This window comes from Hirundo rustica, chromosome 6, assembly GCF_015227805.2.
Source record: "Hirundo rustica isolate bHirRus1 chromosome 6, bHirRus1.pri.v3, whole genome shotgun sequence".
NCBI classification, from domain to species: Eukaryota; Metazoa; Chordata; class Aves; order Passeriformes; family Hirundinidae; genus Hirundo; species Hirundo rustica.
The window spans coordinates 45,297,256-45,320,027 of NC_053455.1; the positions used below are offsets into that span (position 1 = coordinate 45,297,256).

Genomic DNA, 22,772 nt, shown 5'->3' on the forward strand with positions numbered 1-22,772 from the left:
CCTGTTATATCAGCCTTTGTTTGTTTGTTGTGGTGAAAACAAAAGTCATTTTGCAAGCTACACTTCCCGGGTTGAAGGTTGACAAACACTAGAGATTAAAACAGACACTTGTAAAGTGCCAAGTGAATTCTTGCCTGTTTTATCATCTCTTATTTTTGGGTGCTTTTCCCCAGGCAGAGCACTGAATCTTGAAGTCACCTGCCTTAGTGGCTAATCTACTCTTTATACTGTCTCACATACAAAGGTGTTACTGTTTAAACCTTAAGCCAGACCCTCGATCATATTGCTGCTGTTACCAGTCGGTGTTGTTTTCTGGTTCCCTAAAACATGAGCATCATGCTAGGGAATGCTGAGAGCACTTCCAGTGTGTCTCTAAATTTGCAAGTGGTTGCAGTCTGTTTGCTGCCTTCAGTGAAGTTACAAACAGATGTATGATGTGGGTGGTTTTGTCTGATTATATGGGACTAAAGGACCAAGCTTTAAGAATTTCCATGTTTTCCACTGGAAAGATTAAGTGCTTGGGGATGATGTACAGGAAGCTGCTTTTCTCAACACTGCCTCAATAGCAGTCACTGACTTAAGTGACTGAACTCGACAGAGTGCATCACTCTTCATCCCTTAGAGTCACCACTAGGCAGCAGAGACAAGAAGCACAAAGCAGTTCCATATCATCACATTTATGAGCCTGTGCTGAATCTCCTCTGCATTCCTTAGCTCATTTCAATATAATAATTAAAGGGTGCAGTATTCATCTTGAGGTATGGAGGCTGAAAGAGTAATGTGGGTACTGCTAAATAAGGTTATGTGGCTGTACATTTCAGCTTCAGTGTTGTGGTGCTATGGAGATACTGGATTAGAGGTATACAACTCTTATGTAGTGATAACCTGTTTCAAAGTGAAGCCTTTACGTTCTTCAGACTCCAGTGTCTGTGTACTTGACAAAACTGTTTTGCTTGATTTTTGCGTAAAATCTGTTTTTTCCCATTTTTTTCTTGGTTATTTTTACTGATAGTTGATCAGATGAAGTCCTTTACCTTGCTCCTGGTTGTCTTCCTTCACTGTATGTAAATCACACAGTGATGGCACTGGAACCAACTGTTTTGCTGTTCCAAAATGTTCTGGATTTAAAAAAAAAAAATCACACAAAAAACCACCCTGAATAGCCATGCCCTGCCCCTCAACCCAACACCCACCACCTTACTTTTACACTTTTCTTATTTGTTATTTACACTTATTCTTATTAATCTTCAAAACATGGAGTGGCTTGCATCCAGTGGTTATGTTAACTGCTAAATTAAATTTACCATGTGGAGTGTCAGAATAGGATAAGAGGACAGTGTTAAGTTCTTGGTTTGGGGGGTTTCTTGTGTCCCCCATATTTATTTTTTAAAAGTACTTCTTTGTTAACCATAGTAAGGAGAATGAAATTGTGTGTCTTAGAATTTTTTTTATTTCTGTTCTCAGCTATATTGGAGTTTTGACCACGCTGGTATGTACTAAGTGTCAGTTCAAGAAATTTAAGTAATGTGGAATACTTTCTTCATTAAAAGCGCTGCTTTTAAATTTGGCCTTTAAAGAGCATGAGGTTTTTTTTCTGTATGAAAACACTGGCAATGAAAGCAGAACAAGTTGATCATAACTTGTATAACTAGCTTTGAGGAAAAAATACACTACAGGATTGGGCAGGGAGGAAGCCAAAATATATGTTAATGAAGTTGTTTATGCTTATTTTAAATAGATGATTTTCAGCTCTTGTTCTGCTGTCTTGAATGCTTAACAGGCTTGCAGTTTTACCTTTTGTGCTCAATCTCTGGTACTAGGTGAACATAAACTTGCTGTTTTCCAGAGCTACTTAAACAGAAATACCATCCAGACAAGGTGCCTGTTGTTAAAAGGCTGATGGGTTCATACAGTTTTGATAAATTCACTTTTCTTGATGTTCCCTAGTCAGAAGTTAAGAAACAAGGTTTGGAAGTAAAACTCTTATCATGCGCTGCTATGCTGTATGGAGTTCCATACTGGATCTCTTGCAGGATCAGTCGTGGTCCTTTTGTTCAAACTCACTGCTCTCAGTGACTGAGACTGAGCAAGGTCCTGTGCTTCTGAACTTACCCAAAACTCTCCTTTAACTTCCTTTATAGGCAAGCATCTCACTGACCTTTGGCTTTATACCTTGGAGTTCCAAGAGTCTTTAAGTACTCCTGAGGTAAGAGAAACTTGAGAGAGAAAGAGCTTTGCTTCCCCAAGCCATTTTCCTACATCTTCCTTGTTGAGACCATGTCAGTTTGCCCTTAACTGGGATGAGATCAAATCATCTATCTGATTTTGAAACTGCAGTAGCCACAGCTTTATCAGATCTTGTTGAGTAGGAAAAAATAAGTGTTTTCTAGGGAAGTGTGAAAAGTTTCTGTTCTGCAGGTTGTCAGGAAGAAGGGCTGATGATATTTCTTTAAAGACACTGTCATAGCTGAGGTTTTCATTCTTTGCTCATTTCTAACACCCGACTGTCTTGCAGCAGCCTTCATCTCCCATGAGACCTGTGAAGCTGCTTGTAGGGTGGCTCAAGGAGTCTGTGCCTGTGAGCAGATTGAAACACCAGTGTGTCTTGTTCAGTTTCCATGATGGAATTTAATAAAGGTGCTGTTCAGAGGAGCAAGCCAGAGGTCTGGATAAACAATTCTGATTTTAATTGCCTCTTTGTTCAGAGACTGGGTTGGCTGGTTTGTTCTGTTGGTTTCCTTGTGCCTTTTCTATCTTCTTTGAACTAGTCTCTTGTTTTACTGATACTTAAAAGTTAGTTTCTTAGGCTCATTTTGTATGGATACATTTAGCTGTGGGGCCTTTTCAGGCTCTCTTCATGGTGAAGCTCAGAAACAGTTGTGTAGACTCTTCCAGCAGATGTGTAGGTTTTTGGTGGGGGGTTTATGTCATTTGTACATGTGGAAGCCCTGTAACACCGTAATAGTACGCAAGGTTGCTTCTCTAAATCAATTGGCTTTTTGGTTGAAAAAAACCTTATGAATAAATAAATTAATTATACTCCTGTGAGAAGTGAAGTACCTATCAGCAGACCCAAATTCTTGAGGAACACAGGACTTCTAGGCTTTCTTGGCTCCTTCAGTGTCTCAAATGAGAAGGTGCCTTTTGAAGTATGTATGGAGGTACACCTGTGAAAGACTAAAGCTTTCATGAGGAGTCTGGAGTATAGTATTCTGAATTTGCTTACAAACTTCATATGCTCTCAGTGCAATTTACGTATGCTGTTGAACTATGAACAGCCCTCTAACTTAGGGTGCACAGTGTCATTTTGTTTCATCTGTTTGGGAACTCTTGGAGTGGAATATTGAACATAATGTTGGTCTCAAGCATCTTTCGTGCACTTGTGGATACTTCTTGCTTATTTGGATTCCTGTTTATCTTTTCTCATGACCTCTGTCTTGTCAATATTTAAGAACAGCATTTTGATAGAGGTGCTGCAGAGAGTCCTTGGAATTAATTTTTGAACCTCTGGGTGCAGAGAGTCATGTTCTTTGAAAAACACAGTTCCTGTTTGAAATGTCTGCCATGCACTCCAGCATTAGTCTGACCCTGTAATGTCTTGGGGGTTCTACAATCTCTTAATCCCATTCTTGTTTCCAGCCATCTTTTTGGCCTTTGCAGGGCTTGGGCATACACTATTTTACTTCCTAGGAATTGTCTTACTTAAGTTTCTGCTAATCACTTAAATTAATTCCACCAGCAGTGTGGTGGCTGAGACAAGAATCCATAGAGACACCTGCTGAATGTGATCCATGGCGGTGTGCCAGTGATTTTCAAGGGCTGAGGCCAGGTTCCAAGCTACCTAAGGTAGCTGGTTACATGGACACCGAGTGTGAGAATAATGTGTTGTGAAAGACTTAAAGTATGAGCACTTGGGGCTGTAAGATGTGCTTTGAATTGCTAGAAGATGTCGGGTGTTGATCCTGTTTCTGTAGGTCTTGCGTGCCACTGTTAAGCTGAGCATCTGCCCTCCTTTTCTTTCTGTATTTCTTTTCCACACTGGTGGTTCAGTTGGGATATTGCTTGCTTTAGCTAGCCTAGACCAAGCTTCTTGGTGATAAATATGGTGACGTCTATCAGTACATACATTGCCTGTCTCAGGTGCTAATGCAATTTCAAATGTGATGGCTTTTCCATCCATCTTTGCCTCTGCGGGTCACTTAGCTGAAAAATGATTTCAACATGTAAAATACAGTGTAGAGGACAGGGCAGTCACTCATGTAGCCCAGCAAGAGCAGACATAGCTGAAGACCAATTTTATCTGCAAATCCTGTGGGTTTTTCCCCCGTGTAATGTTTGCAGATAGAGCTGTAAGCGAGATGTTACCCTTTCACATTTCTGCAGATTGGTGAGCCCTCTACTTCTCCTGGTGTAAGTGCAGTTGGCACCTTGCTGGAAAAGTTGTTTCTGGTTGAAACTGAAAGTGAGTGCAAGTCCTGTTTTGAAACTAGTCAGGTTCCGTTCAGGCTATATGATTTTAAATTCTCTTTGTGTATGAGGAAGCTCTGTGAGTTATGACTATTGAAGTCTTTCTGGTTTTGGGAGAGCAGATACTCATGTGTGACTGGCAAGTTGAGGAAGACTTTGGTCTGCTGGGGAACAAAAATAACGATTGTGTCATCTCTAGTCTGAGGGGAGTTTTCTTGCATGATAAGGTCTCGTCAGCTTGTTAGGTTAGCTTTTTGGGATGATGATACAAGTATATTCTTTATTAGAGAACTTGATTCGGAGCTTCATGGCACTGGTGCTACAGTTGTAAGCAGGTATCTGTTTCTTGACAGACTCGTGCTGTCTTGTTTGATGTCATATCTCAGCCAGAAGAGAACTGAACCTGATGTCTTGTTCAGAACTCCTTACTGTGCCATGTCCTCTGAAAGCCCATTGGTTTATGCTGATAAATTTTGCCAGATCAAGAAGGTCTAAAAGGGTGCTTAGTTATTATTCGCAAGGAAATTTTTCAGATGGAGATTTGAGAGATTTGTAAAAGCAATATCATGCAATGCTGATAACTTGCTAAAAGTGAATCTGCTCTTCGGAGATCTGTCTTCATTGTATCAGGAGCATAAATACAGCACCTTCCTTCTAAGGAAGGAAATTGAACCCTTGGCGTTGTTACTTGTTTCTGATTAGACTCTTAGTATTTTACAAAGTGAAACAAAATCCGGAGGTTACACTTTTTTGTTTCCTTTATGCAAGTTGTATGGAAGAAGCAAATCTTACGTGGTCATTTAAAAGAAGTTACTTGCAGCATTCAGCATTCTAAGGTGACAATAAGCCAGTTCATATGACAATTTAAAAAACAGGGCATCAGTGAGGAAGTTGATTGAGGTTTCTTTCCACCAACTTCAAGAATTTTCCCCCCCTTGTTTACTTTTGTAATGAAATACAGATTTCATTTGGCAAGTAAGAGGAAATAAAATCAGCATAGTAATGGCATTTCCAGCAACAAGTAACAGGACTTTTACACATTTGTTCAAAAGCTCTTAGTTTGTTTAGCACTTCTGTCATATGCTCTGTAAGCAAAACATTTGAGTTGTAAAAAGAGCTGCAGAAAACTGTTTCTCATGATTCTGGGAATTTTTTATCTTTGTGAAGAGTCCCCTGGGGTGTGGCATACATTTAAGAATACCCACAGCCCACCCGTGCCCCAAAGCAGAGCATATATGGGTATGTGCTCAGTCAAAGGCAATTTATAGGGATTTGGCAAAATCTCTAAGTGCTGCTCTCTCTTGGTGGTTTTGCAGCTCAAAAATGGAGCTTCCACTTCTGGCAGTCATGCAGGTTTTTTCTGTTGCTTTTTCCCACTGAAGATATGAAGGGTAGCTTCTCTTAAATCTCATCCTTTGGGAAGAAGGCAGAATTTCTCTGCTAATGTACATGTGCTTGTTTTCATATTTACATGCCAAAGATTTCCTGTTTGAGGGAAAAATTCTTACGATTGCACTAACTTCTGCAACCTTAATCTTCCACAGATGTAGCATCTGCCGCATGTTAGTGTTTGTAGATACTTCTTGTGTGGTCATCAAGAGCTGTATTTTATATGAATGCACATGTTAAGTTTGCAATCCACATAAACCCATGTAGTGAATTTATCAATATAAAAAGGCTTTGGGTTTGGCAAAAGTTGGTCAGTGCCTTTATGCAGGGAGTTAAACATTTATATGGGTAGCAGAAGAGCTGTGTGCTGTGAGTAACTGAGGAAGAATTGAGAATGACTGATGGTGGACTGGAATAGCTTTATTTTTTTATTTCAGATTTCGACCTATTAAAGGAAGGCAAGAAGAACTCAAAGAGGTGATCGAACGTTTTAAGAAAGATGAGCACTTAGAAAAAGCCTTCAAGTCCTTGACGTCAGGTGACTGGGCCCGGCACTATTTTCTTAACAAGAACAAAATGCAGGAAAGGTTGTTCAAGGAACATGTAGGTGTATTTGTAATTAATGTGCTTTTTCAGATGGTTGAAAGGCAAAGAAAATGTAAAAGTTTCTTAAGAATGTAGCAACAGTAAAGCAATCAAGTGCTCTGCTATGTTTATTGTTTTTTAAGAGAAACTTCCTTTGTTTTTTAAAGCCTAACTAGACACACCCTTTTTTTTTTTTTTTTTTGTAGTTTGTAGTTTGTAGTTTGCATTGCCTTTTATTAATAAAGTGTACAAATGAAGGAGGTTTTTTTCCCCTTCATTGTTTGTTTGCATTGTGGTTTGGTTGGGGTTTTTGTTTTGGGGGGGGTTTGGGGGTTTGTTTTAGGTTTTTTTTTTTACTTAGAGTTGTAAATCAAATTGGGTGACAAAGGAAGATAAAAGGAAAAGGGAGTAGCCTTGTTACCTCAAAATACCCCAGTTATTAGGGGTATAGGGGCTTTCTGTGGAAGTGTTATTCCTCCTTCACTTCCCACACCCCAAATCTATTTTGTAACTAGCATAAAGGTTTTTGAGTCTCAAAGTTCAAAGAAAAAAAAATCATAGTACTGTTTAACAAACAAACAAACAAACAAACAAAAAAAAAAAAAAAAAAAGCTTCTTCAGGAATGAGTCTATTGCTTCCAGGTACAACCAAAAGGAATTTGACCTACTTTAAAATGCATCAAATCTAGTAATGCAAGAAAGAGTTAGCAGAAAAGGTTCTGCTTTGTTAAAGTGGTTTTTAGAGTAACACAATCACACCTCAAGTGATGAAAATTCTACAGTCCTGGAATTCAGCATCTAGGTTTGTTGTGGAAGCAATATCTTTTTTCAGAACTTCAAATAATAAAATGGATTCCTATAGATTATTAGGTCTCAGTGGTTCTTAAAGATATGAAATTTCCTGAATACAACTATTCAGTGATTTTAAGAAAAAAACTATCCATTTTCATGAGTTCATATTACCTGTGTGAGGATTCCTGCAAGTCACTGTGAAGAAATAAGATCAACATAATATGTATAGTTTAAACATATAGGGATATTATAAAACGTATAGAAATGCATTTCAGCAGACAGTATCCCACTCCAGTACCCATTTTGTGTGTGTTTTTGTACAGTTCACTTTCTTTATTTATATAAGAAGTTCCTCACTGCTTTCATTTTGCATGTAACAGACAAGTACTGGGTTTTTCATTGCAGGTATTTATTTATTTACGAATGTTTGCAACTGACAGTGGGTTTGAGATACTGCCTTGTAATCGATATTCTTCTGAGCAAAATGGAGCCAAAATCGTTGCAACAAAAGAATGGTAAATACACTTTACTGTTGCGTTCTCTTTCTGTCAATTATTTGAGAGAATCTATTAAAATATATTAAAAAGTGTGATTTAGAATTAAAACTGTGGCCAGTGAAATAGATAGTTTTGTATTGTTACTTGCAAATTGGATTTTCTCTCTGTTTTTGCTAAGTACTTAATACAAGTTGCATGCCTCTGGAAGATACTCCTGTGTAGATTTGGGTTTATGCATATAGTATTCATTATACTTTTTTTTTTTTTTAATATCTTGTTTTCAGTCAGATAATCATTTTCCTCTACTCAAGAGTTGTTAGCCTTCCATGAGAAACATGTCATTATGGCAGATTTATTACACAGCAAATAATTGTGGGGGAAATGAGTTTTTTGCCTTTTTTAAATAGGAGTTATTTGCATATTTTAACTGTGCAAGATAAATCTCTCCTGAAAACACAAGGCTGGAACCCCAGTGTATTTCCCCATCTCATTTTGGCACATCTGAGTTTCATTATAAGCATGTGTGTGGCAGCACCAGCAGATTCTGGCTTAATTCAGATTTTAAAATCACTTCAAATGTAGACACCAACTGTATGAGCTTTGCTTTGTGGCAGTACCCATTCGTACCAGCACACTTGAGGTGAGGAAAAGCATTATGTTCACACTGGGATCAAGTGGCTGGACACCCTGCTGGTGACAACACAACCTCCACGTGTTGTAGGGGAAGCTTTAAACAGGCTGAGAGGACAGTTTCCAGCTTTTCATGACCACAGCTGAAAGTTCTACAATCATGATACAACCCAAAAAATACTGTTCGTGGTTTTCTTCCTTGGGTTTTTTTGTTTGTTTGTTTTGGGGTTGGGTTTTTTTTTGGTTGGGGCTTTTTTGTTGGTTGGGGTTGATTTTGTATTATGTTTGGTGGTGGTTTTTTGTTTTGATTTGGTTTTTTGGTTGTTGGGGGTTTGTTTTGTTTTTGTGTTGTTGTTGTTGTTTGAATTCACCCTTTGGCCGATTCTTTGGGGTAGAAGCTTTGTATGTAGGTGTGTTGAAAATAGATCAACTTTTCATGCTCAAAATCTTGAGTAGCCCTGAGAAGTGAGCAAGACAGGAGGGCTGCATCTTAACCCTGCTGATATCTGGAAACCTGTCGAGACTCAAAGCTGATTAGTGTTCTCAGCACTCTCTGTCAAAACAGAAATTTGCACTGAAAAGGCTTTGCTCCTATTTCGTGTCCTCTGTGTTGCTTTAGTATCTCCATGTTCATCTCTGTCAGAGTAATCTGGCCAAAATGTGGAATGGCCACTCTGAAGAGCAGTGCAAACAAAGCCCATGCGAGAAAATGGGAACTGTGTTCTTCCTAGGCTGAGCATTCAGTGCCTCTGCACTGCTCTAGCCGTGATGGCTGTCTGCGCACAAAGGCTTTGTGGTTTTGTTGATTTTTGTAGGTGTCATTCCCTCTCCTCACTCTATTTCAAAGACCAGCTTCATGATGAGGAACTACTCATGAGAGAGGAAAACATCTTGCTTGAATTCCAGCCTTTGTTTGAGTCTCTACTGGGCCTCATTTAAAAAGCAATGGAGCTTTAAGAGTTTTCCTTATGCTGGGTTTTCCTGGCCACAGGAAGAAGCTTAGGAAACACAAGCAAGAGCAGCTGGAGGAAGTCAAAATTTCTCAAGTGGTGATGGGGAGGGAGCATACACAAATGAAAAGATCTTGCTTTTGGTTTTAACAATTGCAGAAGCTGAAGTAATCAACTCTTGTAATTTCTTGCCTGCAGTCTCAGGAAATTGTAGAAACAATGGTGGTAATTGTTTCTGACGTCAGATTTGATGTAATTGATTCTATAACAACTTTTCTTTCTGTTAAATTATTTTGTAATTTTGGCACATGTCTTATTTCTGCCACTCTTTTAAAGGAAACGAAATGATAAAATAGAATTACTTGTGGGCTGTATTGCTGAACTATCAGAAATGGAAGAAAACATGCTGCTGAGACATGGGGAAAATGATTTCAGCGTCATGTATTCCACACGAAAAAACTGTGCACAACTGTGGCTTGGTCCTGCTGCATTTATCAATCATGGTGAGTAGTAAGTGTAGGAAACATGTTGAAGGGCAGAAGTGTTGTATGTGAGCCAAACAGCACAGGAAGTTGGAGAAAAATGTTTGAATCTGGCATACTGTATTACTGTAGGACAAAATCATACTGGGATTTTCCCAGCCAGAGCTGATCAGCTGTGAGACTCAGGGAAAGCTCTAGGAAGCGATGCCTTCTTCCTTGAAAGAGACTTTGGAACTGGCAGCTAAATTAGTGGAGCATATTGTGGGTTACCCTGAATTCTTTGTGAACTCAGTCAACAGTAGTAACATCTTTATTAGGGGAACTTCTTATGGCTTTTAACCTTTTGCACAGAAGCTTAGCTGATGGTGTTGCATTTGTCTTAAATTAGGATTTAAGATGAAGCTGTTTACCCTAAAGAAGAGGGAAACTGGACATTTGTGATAGCATAGGGAAGAGCTCAGAAATGCAGCTATACCAAAGCAGAAATCTTTTGATGTATGGCTTTGTGCAGTACTAATTTAACTCCCAGTATTTAGTTGAGATTCTGCAGTCATTGAAGTCAAAGTGAATCCTTACTTTAGATATCTACAACTATTCATGTTTCAGGTCTTATCCACAGTTAATTGACTTTATCTTTTGGACCTTTTTCAGATTGCAGACCTAACTGTAAGGTAAGCATGAAATTATAAATAAATAAATAAAGTACCCCACTTTTTATTTTTTGTCCTTCTGACTTTTCTTCCCCAACTGTTTTACTTTTTTTTCTTACTCAGATATTGTGCAGCCTTAATGATTGACCTTTTTTCCCCCCCTTTCCTGTCGTCTCCTTCTCCAGTTTGTATCAACTGGCAGAGATACAGCGTGTGTGAAAGCTCTAAGAGATATTGAACCTGGAGAAGAAATCTCTTGTTACTACGGAGATGGGTTTTTTGGAGAAAATAACGAATACTGCGAATGTTACACCTGTGAAAGGTATGCATTGATGCAAACATCTTTCAAATGGAATTGGGTATATTCATGATCTATTTTGTGAAACTGAAAGTCCTTGATTATGAGTGGTCAGATTTTTGGACACAAAATAATTGCTTCCTACCTATTTGCTGTAATGATTTTTCTGTGTTGTTACAGAATAGCGATGATTCCTGAGAACTCTGTGTTCTCTTAATCTTTTGATTGTCCATTCTGGAGATTGACCCAAAATGAGACAGAACAAAACAGGGGTGTAGATTCTTAAAAATATTTGTACTGAATCAAGTAGAATTGGAAGGAAAAGCAGTTACAGCTTTTACAAGACCATTGTGAACTGATCCCCAACATTTGCACTTCTTTGAGACTGATAAAGCAAATTCCATGAATGTTTTATTTGTGGTCCTGAAGTTCTCTTTTGCTGGGAATGGGCAAAGTAGTTTTTCACCCAGTAGTGTTAGAACTTGGGGGTTTGTGTGTTTGTAAATATCAGCTGGTTTGGACAGTATTTGCTTCCTCTCTGTCCATCACTCAATATTTGTTTTTCACATGTGCTGTCCCAATCTGGTTTCTTCACAGAATCAGTTGAAAGAATTCCATAGTTGTATTTTGCCATGTTGAAACGTCTGCTTTTTGTGAGCAGGGAGGCTCAGCATCATCTCAGTGAGCTTCACTCAGTTCCAAGAGGAGAACTCACTTTTGATCTAACTGTAGGAAGAAAAACCCTATAAAGGACAAAATATTGCTCATATTGAGAAATAGCTTAGTGCACCTGCATATAAATAGTTTAATAATCCTACTTTCACTTTATTGGCTACTTTGGTCACTAACAAATCTTGAAATTAAAGGGAAAATGTTCTGATATGGACTTCCAAGCTCATGTGATGTTGGTAGGTCATAACAAGGGAGGGGTGCAATGTCAGACTTGATCTCAAGAGCTGCTAGTAAAAGTGTACTGCAGTCCTGGAGACTGTGAAGTGTTGAAACAATGGGCACCAGAATTGTTCTTCCATTGTTACATGGAGTGATGTGGGGTTTTTCTCAAGTTCTTTTGATCATTGATTTCAGTGTAATATGGGCATACTTTCTTTTTCAGGACAAACTAGTTTTATGTGTCTGAACATTTTCATTAATTTGTTGGTTTTGTATTTTAAGTACATGAAAATGTTGGGGTTTTAATGCTAATATGTGGGTAAGTCTAACTTTAGGAATCTGCTTTTCAGTTACAAAGCCGTGGTAGAGGCAATCGAATACGTAAGATTTTATTTCAGGGGGAGTTAGTAAGGACTCATTTTTTGCTTGTTTCAAGACTGATGAGGCAACAGTCACTTTGTACACCAGAAAAAAAAATCATATTTAAGTGTCTCAGTTTTAACTGTGCTGTAACGAGTATTAACTTGTAATGTTAAAATGCTGGGATCTGAGGATCTGTGGGTATGTTTGGAGCAGTGGGACATTTGGCACAGTACAATTTCTTTCAAGCCTCCAAAAGTCATCACCAGGAAGACTTGCGTTTCTCTACCTATATCCATGTACTCTTCCTAGGTGATCCTGCTGTTCTTGCTGGCATTTAAACTGAGACATTTAGGCACCCAAGATGACAGGTAGAAGACAAAGGAGCCCACAAAATGCTAACCTGTTCTGTGGCTATTGGTATCATTGATCCAGATACACCTGGGATCCAAATGTCTATATATGAAACAAAGCTCTAAGTTTATATTAAGATTTATTAACACCTTGTGTCGTCTTTTTATTTGTAGACGTGGAACTGGTGCTTTTAAATCAAGAGTGGGATTGCCAGCACCTACTCCTGTGATTAACAGTAAATATGGACTGAGAGAAACAGACAAACGATTGAACAGACTTAAAAAGTTGGGTGATAGCAGCAAGAATTCAGACAGCCAGTCTGTCAGCTCTAACACTGATGCAGATACCACTCAGGAAAAAGGTAATGCAAGTAAGTAAGGGGAAGAGCTTGGAGTCATTAAGGGCTTCACAAAAACATGGAAAACTTTCACAGTGATGGAATTCCTCTCTTAGTGTTGAGATGTTTCTCACATACTGGTCATTAAAATTAACTTATTCAGGAATCTGAAGGCAATTTAAACAGCAAATTCATGGTTTTCCACAAGTGTTTGAAGAACAATAGGTGGCATGTTCTTCTTTTTTTTTCTTTTTTTTTAAAGCAAGTATTTATAAACATGTCCGTTTCAGTCCTGCCAATAATTTCTGTATTTCAAAATACAGTAAACTACCACAGGCACTAGTATGGTTTAGGAAAGAAAACTTTCATAGTTTGAATTTTTAGGAAAATAATTTTTAAATAAATACTCTTAGCAGATATTATTAAGCGAATAGTTGTCTCCTTTAGTGGTCTTTTAAAATGGGCAGCTCTTCCCTTTCCACATCCAGAATTTATAGTTCAGGCACCTCTTGTGCAGTGCAAGTGCACAGTTAATAATTTCAGAAGAAATTGGAAGGGATTTTTGTTCGTAGTTTTCCTGCAAGACTTTTCTACATCGAGTAGTGAGTATGATTTATTTGCTTTTTCCACTTCCTCACCTCCACCACCCTCAGTATAGGCATGATACAAATAATTTAAACTTTGATTTAACTGGTAAACAGGTTTGGAGCTACACAAAATACTGCGGTTCCATCTGTCTCCTGTTTGCTGCTCTGATATTAAAAAAACTTTAATTTAAACTTTTTAAAAAAATTATATATAAAATATAAAAACCCAATGAACCAATTAAAAAAAGACCCCTAAAAAAGTCCCCAAATCTTTTTATGGTCTCTAATTACCAGTATTTAGAGTTGCACCTCTGCTGAGCAGACAAAACTCCTTTGCTTGCCACAGCAGGCAGTAGTTTCACCTGAAACTGAAACCATTACATTAGATAAAGGTGTTTTGGGATTTTTCCTCCTCCATGAAAAAAATCCAGGAGATAATATTAGATGATGCTGATCCTCAGATTTTACTAGAATAGTATTCAGCAAAAGCTGTGGATAATGTCAAATAGATTTTTCTTTTTGATTGGTAGAAGAAGAAAGTCAGTAAAAACACTGGGGGTAGTGAGGGGAAGTGTACCTGGAAATGTTGATGTACTTGTGGCCTGTTTGGCAATTCCTTTCATGTGCTGAGTTGCAAGTTAAGCAGTCTCGTTTTTTACTACATACTATCTATCCTATCTCATGGATTTTTTTTAAGTGCCCCAAATAAATAACTGCAGTATTTGGGAGTGGGAAATTCAGGACATAGCAGCATCATAACAAAACTACTTTTTTTCTTTTTCAGCTAACAGAAAATCTTCAATTGGCGTAAAAAAGAACAGCAAAAATAGAACGTTAACCAGACAGTCTATATCAAGAATTCCAGCATCATCAAATTCTACCTCATCTAAACTAACTCATATAAATAATTCCAGGGTACCAAAGAGACTGAAAAAGCCTGCAAAGCCTTTACTTTCAAAGATAAAGTTGAGAAATCAGTGCAAAAGGCCAGAGCAAAAGAATGCTTCTCGAAAGCTTGAAATGGGAAATTTAGTTCTCAAAGAGCCTAAAGTAGTTTTGTATAAAAACTTGCCCATTAAAAAGGATAAAGAATTGGAGGGACCAGTCAAAGTTGCTGTCTCTAGTGGATGCTTAACAAGGCATGCAGCGAGAGAACATAAACTGAATTCTGTGAAAGGTGCTTATGAGCATGGTGATATTGCACCCTGCACATACATCACGAGGAGGTCGATGAGAACAAGGATGAGTTTGAAGGAGACCTCTGACACAAAGCTTGAACCAAATACATTGGATAGCTATAAGAGTAACTTGACTGGAACACAATCGGACATTGCAGAGCAGCAGTCTCGTGCGTTAAACGACAAGGATGTGGCTCATGGACCATCGCATAAAGGGGAGGGTCGGTGCCAGAAAAGTGATGTAGGCACATCAAAAAAGAAATCTCGACAAGGAAAGCTTGTGAAACCATCTTCAAAAACAGAGGAAAATGATACTATGCACAACACGCCTGTGAAAGATGAAGTACCAGATTTGATTAGTTCTCGTTCAGAACTCGAAGAGAGGAATAACGTGGCGGACACTCCTGTTGGCTTTAAAGACTGTACCCCTGGGTCTGGTGGCTGCTCTGTAACAACTGACAATTTTAAAGCAAAAGACAGCTTTAGAACTGCAAAAAGTAAAAAGAAAAGACGAATCACAAGGTATGATGCACAACTTATCCTTGAAAATAGCTCTGGGATCCCTAAACTGACTCTTCGTAGGCGCCATGATAGCAGTAGCAAGGCAAATGATCAAGAGAGTGATGGAATGAATTCTTCAAAAATAAGCATAAAATTAAGTAAAGACCATGAAAAAGATAATAATTTATATGTAGCAAAGCTAAATAATGGGTTTAACTCAGGATCAGGCAATAGTTCAACAAAATTAAAAATACAGCTAAAGCGAGAGGATGAAAACAGAGGGACATACCCAGAGGACCTTCATGAAAATGGTGTGTGTTGTAGTGAAACTCTCTCCCTTTTGGAGTCGAGAATGGAAGTAGATGATTATGGTCACTATGAAGAGGAAACAGCAGATGAATCTTCATCAGAAGAGGACGATGAAGAGGAAGATGACTATGATGATGAATTTGATGACTTTATTCCTCTTCCTCCAGCGAAGAGATTAAGGCTTATTGTTGGCAAGGATTCAATAGATATTGATATTTCTTCCAGGAGGAGAGAAGATCAGTCTTTAAGGCTCAACGCATAAGCTTATAGGTCGTAAACTGACCTGGATGTCATTTCTTAAAAAAAAAAAGAAAAAAGTAATTAAAAAAAATAATAATAATTAAAAAACCAACAAAAATTCCATTTGGTTATTCCTCAACTAAAGAACTTTCTGAAAAACTTAGTGGCAGCACTTCTTTATTCACCTATCAACATAATATTGTAGAAAGTGTACAGCATACTGACTCTTCTTAAGTCTGATTTGTGCAGATTTTTATTGTACTTTTTAATAGCCTTCTTATGTGCAATTCCAAGTTAGAGGTAATGCTCTGTTGTAAAATAAAGGCTCAAGCAAAGTTATGAAATTGCATCAGATCTTTCCATGCAGGACAATGAGAATACAGTGTGGCTACAGAATTATTTTTGATCAGTAGGAGCGTTAGTTTGCTCTTACAATATTTGACTAAACAATTTACAAAATCATAGTAGCAGCATATTAAGGTTTTCTAGTATATGTTAATATCACCAGCAATGATCTACAGCTTTCCGATTTATTTGCTAGATGGTTTTTCCCCCTTGGAGTTTGTCAGTTTTAACACTGTATGCTGTCCCAGACGTACTGTTTGTGGCCTTTGTTATAGTAGCAAACCGTTGGTTGGAAGTCAAATTGATTTCTTTAAAAAAAGAGAAAAAAATATTAAAGGTGTTGACAATTTGCTGACTTTTTAGTACATTATATGTACAAGGGTAGCAGTATGCAGCATAAAGTTTGGATATGGTGTATTTATTGCTTGTTACGTAAATTAAACACCTTGTATTTAACACTTTTCAATACTTTTAGATAAAATTGTTCTTTGCAAGAATGATTGGTGCTTATTTTTTCAAGAATTTGCTGTGAAATAATGTGATTACGACGGGCAACATTTATCCAATGAACTGCAGCTATCCTAAATTGGTTCTTCATATTTTTCTGTTGCACTTGTAAAATGCTACAAGGAATTTAAAGAAAAATCTATTCACTTTAACTTATGATAGTTTTATCAAATTAAAAACAACTAAGTCACAGCTTTTGTTCTGTGGTAACCTATGATTTGTTTGTCTTTTAAGAACCAGTTGTAAAAGACTGAAAAAATATGTATATGTTGTAAATATTTGTGTGTTGTGAGAAATTTTGTCATAAGAAATTGAGATAACTTGCCAGAAGGGTTTTTAAGTTTAGAAATACATCCATGCCAATAAAATAGGAAACTGTAAACCTAGTTTTAAACTCTGCATCAGTTGGAGTTCTTTGCTCATACATAGTTCACTTAATACTTCAGAGTCTGCTTTATAACAATGAAGAGCATCAGGGCGATCTTTGGCTCTTTGGTTTTTAATAAAAGAATGTTAGGAAACTTCTGGGCACAATGGATTGTTTGTATGTATAAATCAGCTTTCTAAGCCATTCCTTTTGAACAGGTCTGAAACTGATTAATCAGAGTTGACATAACTGTGCATCGCTTTGGTCTGTGGCATTTATGTTTTTACTCACCAGGTTTCAAGTTTTTGTATCATGGGGTGTAGAAACACAAGTTTCATCCTTAAACAGGTGCTGTTAGGTCGCCTGAATCCACTGTTGGCTGCTCAGGATTTTCATGTCAAGTCCAACTTCCCTTGCCCTAAAGATCAAGAACTTGAGTTATATGGCCACAGTGTTACACAGCGGTGAAAGCACTAGTGGAGAGAATTAAGTGTAGAATTGAACCTAATACTTGTAAACTTTGTCAGTCTCTGGGAAAGGCCATATGTCATGCCAGGGTGTGTGTGTTTTTAGAACATCTGTCTGTGCAGTCCATGGCTCATGCTGTCGTACCTTGGCTTTCAGTTCAGGGAAGACTACACAAATGCTTTGGTGAGTATGCTCACAGCTGTGGTCACTTGTCATGTGGGGTCTTTAATTGTACTGTAACCATAAAATGGGTTCAAGGAGAGAGAGATGGGTTATTAAGGGCTTGCCTTAAAGTCAGAAGTATCCAGGAAACAGCTGATGACAAATGACACTAATAGAGCTCTTTCCTCCAGAATTCACTGGCGCCACTGCATGCTGCGCTCTACAAGCATTTCTGGCTGTATCAGCAAAAGCTGAACATGGTCTCTGCACACTTTTACCTGCAGCCCTTCTGTGCCCCTGGCTGCTTCTGCTTGCAGGTTCATACTCAGTGCTCCTGTGGCAGCCTCAGTGGGTGTAGAGCTGGGGATCGGTTTGCAGAAATGCCATTCACCTGGATGTGTGAGGGAAAGGGGGTCAATGCAGCAACTAAACATTGCCTGCCATTGTAGGTATTGATGACCAGTGTGCTGAGAGCAAGGTTAGGGCTTGCTAAACCAGCATCAAGCAATGAGAGCAGATGATAAAACAGGGAAGAATTTCTAAGTGAATCCTGCCCTTAGAGGGAGAAGCTGTTTTCCTGGAGTGGATAATCCTCACTCATAGTTCAGCTAGCCCCTTAACGAGAGCTGCTTTCCTTTTCCTTTAGTGGGAAGGCAACTACAAGTAACTCTGGGCATCAGAATCTCTGGAATGTCATGTTCATTGAACAACCTTCTTGTCTGGGAGAATCTGGAACAAAAGCTCCTAGTCATTTCCATGGTCATGTCCTGCTATACAGACGTTTGCATTACAGATACCTTGAAAACAGTTAAATGTATTCCCCCAAGTGGGTCAGGCAGTTCATCATGTTCATTAGCCGTTCTATTTCATAATTAGTCATTTTTTGCTTCAGTCCCCATTCGTTTAAGAGTTTGACTCTGTGATCCTTGTATGTCCTTTCCAACTCAGAATATTCTGTGATTCTGTGTAATTCCCATGTTTGGCCGCACTATAACAGAATTGGTGGTAAATTGGTAGATCAAATAAAATGTGGCCAGCAGGTCAAGGGAATGATTCTCACCCTCTACTGTGCTGTCTTAAGATCTCACCTGGCGTGTTGTGTCCAGATCTGGAGTGCTCAGCACAGGAAAGACACACGGGTCCAGAGGAGGGGCATAGAGATGGTCAGAGGGCTGGAGCACCCTATGCTCCATGAGGCTGGAGACTGGGAGACCACGAGGACAGGCTGAGAGAGCTGGGGTTGTTCAGCTTGGAGAAGGGCCCACAGAGACCTTAGAGCGCCTTCCAGCACTGAAAGGGGGTCTGCAAGGAGGCTCAGGAGGGACTTTTCCCAAGGGATAGGACGAGGAGCATTGGCTATAAGCTGCAATACAGGAGGTTTAGATTAGCTGTCAGGAAGAAATTACTTACTATGAGGGTTGTGAGGCACTGGATCAGGTTGCCCAGAGAAGTTGTGGATACCCCATCCCTGTCAGTATACTCATGCCTCCTCTGCAGGATACTCACACCCTTCTTCTTTCCAAGAGATTTCCTACCTTTCTACAGAAATATTCATCAAAATGCTTTTCCTCCTTTGAGTTTGTAAAGAAACCCTGAAGTGAATAAAACTCAAGGCAATACAGTCTGCAATTCCATAGCCAGCTTGCAAAAATGTTCCAAGTCATAAAAAGATAAAACTTAATTGATAACAGCAGTGCAAAATCTTTGCAACTGCCTTTGAAATACAATTTTTCACAAAGTAATAACCTCCCATTTTTGAACAAACCCACAAATAAAATCACGAGGCTGACTATGCTAAAGCTTCCCTAAAACTCAGTGTAGAGAAGCTGGCATTTTCAGTACAAATTTGACTAGATGGAATTTAATCCATCTTTAGAGAAAAGTCTCAAAATTAAAAGTAAACAAATAAGAAATTCAAACCCTGCTTTTATACCCCCCAAGGAAACCAGCTGGCTCCTCTCACCTGCGCCTTGGTTTAGCCTTGGTTTAGGATAGCAGTATTTTGCATCTGGAAATTGCTCTGTAAAATGCTTGTTACATTTTACTGGTTCATATTCCACACCTGCACTACTTACAGGTTTACGTGTTGCAAGCCAGGCTCCAGAGGGGATGTCATTCATACTCAGCAAAATTTTCTTGTCTGAGGTGACACTGTGTTTCTCCCTGGAATTGCCTGTGCCAAGGACAGAGCTGGCATCTGCCAGCTGCAGCTATCTGTGCATGGTTACAGCTGAGGTGTGACCCAGAGCTGATGTCTGGGGTCAGGGCAAACCTGCAAAAGTTGCTCACTGTAGCCCACCTGTCCTTTCATAAAAGGATTCTACCCTACAGCAGGATAGTGGGAGTGATGCTGGTTTGTAACAAGAGGATAGATCTCCAAAAGTCAAAACACTTAAATTCAGCTTTGCTCCTACGACAGCTTCTTCCCTTTCTCTCCTTCGCTGTTCTGGACAAACTCTTTTATCCCTTGACTCTTAACCGTTTCCAGCACAAGGTGGCACTAGGATTCCAAGACGAGGGACTTCTCAGCCCTGCAGCCCTGCTCCCAGTTAAGAGCCCAGTGTATATTAGTTGCAAATTCTTTGGTTATGTATTGTTTTGTACTGTCAGGTACAGCGGGAGTGCAACTGAGCTTTACATGGGGGAAGAAAACAACCAGCCGTGCTCGGCAAGGACAGTTTGGGAATAGCTTGGTGCTGAATGCTGCTGTGCTCTTGCTGGTTTTAATCCTGCATTCCACCAGGAGTTTCCCCCTTCAGCACTTTCCAGCCTTCTCCATGCCTGTCTCTCGAGTTTCTGCTGTTTCCATTAGTCAGAACAGCTCCTGCCAAGGGCAGGCAGGCCGCATGTGCTGCTGTGCCTTGCATCCTGCTGGGAGTCGCTTGCCACTGTGTTAAAGGTCCTTGTGCAAGGGGCACTACAAGTACAGGAGGAGTGGGGCATGAGGGGAAAAGAGTGGAAAAAAGGAAGAAGTGTATCATCCTCCTCTCGTCCCCTGAGTCCATTGGAATTCTTTCTTGGTCGAGATCCAGTATTAACACTTGCTTCAGGAATGCTGTATGGGTTCTTGAGGGGGAAGGGTTTGCTGGTCTTACCGCTCCCAAAATCAAGTGAGAGCAAGCTGGCTGCTGCCTGTCCTGTTGCTATACAGTACTTTAAAATTAGTATTTGCTATGGGGTTGCACTTCCATGCTATGTGCTATCAGCAGTAGGAAGATCCTGGCCATCTAGGCAGCATCTCTTTCTGGAATACTGAACTCTCTCATGTTTGGTTTACTTGCTATTCTCCCACACACAGTGAGGTATTTATTATCTTAGCAGACCTGGTAGAATAATTTCTGTGAAGTCTTAAAAAAATTATGGATGAATACAAAAAATGAAAGATGTAGCTGAACACTACCTGACCTTCCTTCAACTCAGGCTATGTGGCCGTTTCTCTTTGTTCTGCAACGCTGCCTTGCTGCTCTCAGAGAAACCATGGGGTTTAGTCTACAGATGCTTACTTTTTCCCATGCCTTTTTTTTAGATCAAGAATTACCCAGAACAATGGTCTACCACATATCCCAGTGGTCTTGAAGGAGATCAGAGGTACAGTTAGCAGTTAGTTCCTTAAGGGAACAGAACAGTGACACACTCTGAAATAGCACTGATCTCCTCAACACTGATTAAAGTGCAGAGAAAAGACCTTCTGTGGAGGTTTAGGAATTCCCTGACTGACTGGGACATCCAGTCAAGGGTGACAATAGTCAGGGGTGCAGGAAATCTTGGTTGGCTATTATAAGCTGCTTGTGTGCCTTTGAACTGGGTCCCAAAATCCAAATTTTACTTGTTTAGAAAAAGAAGAACAATACCAAAATGCTGATCTTCTCTGAAAGTCTGGCTTAGGTTGGGTGCTCCAGGAAGTTAAATTGACTCACAGGAAGGTGAGGAAGTAAGAGGCTCTACCAAATCTATAAAATCTACCAAATCTACCAAAACAGCATATTTAGATGCTTGTAATCACTGATTGAGTAGTCGTAATTATCAGTGGGTTAAGGGCCCTGAGAACTGAGCTTTTCCACAACTTTTGGAGAAATGCCTCTGCCAGAAGTAGCAGGCCAGGGAGGCAGAAGGGGATCTGCCCCGTCACTGCAGCCCTCCCAGTCTGCACACGGGATCTGTGGTCGAGGTGGGTTGGTGACAAGCACAGTGCTGTGCACTGTGGAGTCTGAGCCATCCCATGCTGCCATTCCGTGCTGCAGTCCCAGCAGCAGAGGGGCAGTCTCTGGAGGAAAGGAGCAGTTTGAGAATCAAGACTTCTTGGCTGCATTGCTCAGGGTAGATTGCAATGGAATCTTCTACAAAATCTATTCTTTACAAGATCTATTATTTTGTATAGTCCTGAACTTTTCCACCTTATATTTATTACTTCTGTTCTTGTGCTTCCTTCAGACTCACTTTACTAGATTTGCCTTACACATCACCAAAGCATTTGAAGCCTGACTCCTGATCTGTGATCTGTCTGTAAAACAGAGATGATCCTGCCTATCACCTAATAAAGCCTTTAAGTCCAATAAAGCTATAAGCTCCTCAGGACAAGGACTTTTCCTAGTTACACAAATTTTTATGTATGTATTATGGGCCTTGAATTAGGTACCTGTATCTCACATAATTAGAACACCTATTTTTTCTTTTAGATTGTAGAAGATATAGGGCAACAATGACATTCCTTTTTATCTTTTGGAAAAATTTTCACCCCTGCCCCAACCTACCATATCTGTACAAGTGAGACTTGCACCACTTTTATGTTGCCAAGCAGAGGCAGTTGCAGCCAGTAAGAATCCATTTAGACTAATTAGATGTTGCAAATCCATTATAGTTTTCTTGTTGGCACCTGTAGACACAAAAAACTGGGCCTTAATTTCAAAATGGGGTAAGAAGGAGGAGTCTTGGCTGTGGAAAGCAGCTGTAAAGCCAAGAGGAATGGCTGTGTGTCTTGTGACCTTTGCTGATTGCATGATTGCCTGACGTGGTATCATATGATAACTCTCAGAGACCATTAAGAATCAAGCAGGGCTTTTTTACATCCTTGCATCACCAGGATGAAAGGTTCCACAAAGCTGTTATAGCACGTGCAAGTAGGCAAGGTGGATGACTTTGGTCAAACTCCAGGGATCAGAAAGTGTTTGGTTTTCTTACACCCCATCACTGCTTTCTGTCTACAGGCAAGCCTGTACCCCTCTCTTTAAAATGGAAAGAATTATTTTCTCATTTTTAATTGAGTGCATTTAAATCATTGCTTTTCCACAACAGAGGACATCAAATGGGAAAGGGTTTAGAAGGAAGAGGCATTATTCATACACCAGTATCAGCCAGTACGGTATACGCTCATGAGCTGTTTAGCTCAGCAGATCCTTTCACCTCTCTAGGGCTGGTTCATGTGGGTA

At 39.5% G+C, this 22,772-nt stretch overlaps 1 protein-coding gene across 6 annotated transcripts in view; it reads left to right on the forward strand.

The window, feature by feature from the left end:
• The window catches only part of KMT5B (lysine methyltransferase 5B), a 28,009-nt gene extending 11,139 nt beyond the window's left edge, over nt 1-16,870 (forward strand). For 3 of the 6 annotated variants that reach the window (XM_040067523.2, XM_058421084.1, XM_040067525.2), the window contains 7 exons: nt 6,294-6,459; nt 7,639-7,748; nt 9,647-9,813; nt 10,444-10,463; nt 10,628-10,764; nt 12,519-12,715; nt 14,054-16,870. In XM_040067523.2, coding sequence (XP_039923457.1) covers nt 6,294-6,459; nt 7,639-7,748; nt 9,647-9,813; nt 10,444-10,463; nt 10,628-10,764; nt 12,519-12,715; nt 14,054-15,519 — 2,263 coding nt within the window. In that variant the 3' untranslated portion in view covers nt 15,520-16,870. Of the gene's footprint in view, nt 1-2,141; nt 2,207-6,293; nt 6,460-7,638; nt 7,749-9,646; nt 9,814-10,443; nt 10,464-10,627; nt 10,765-12,518; nt 12,716-14,053 lie in introns of all 6 variants that reach the window. The other 3 variants (XM_040067526.2, XM_040067527.1, XM_040067524.2) reach the window with 3 other exon arrangements.
• Nucleotides 16,871-22,772: the final 5,902 nt, after the last annotated feature.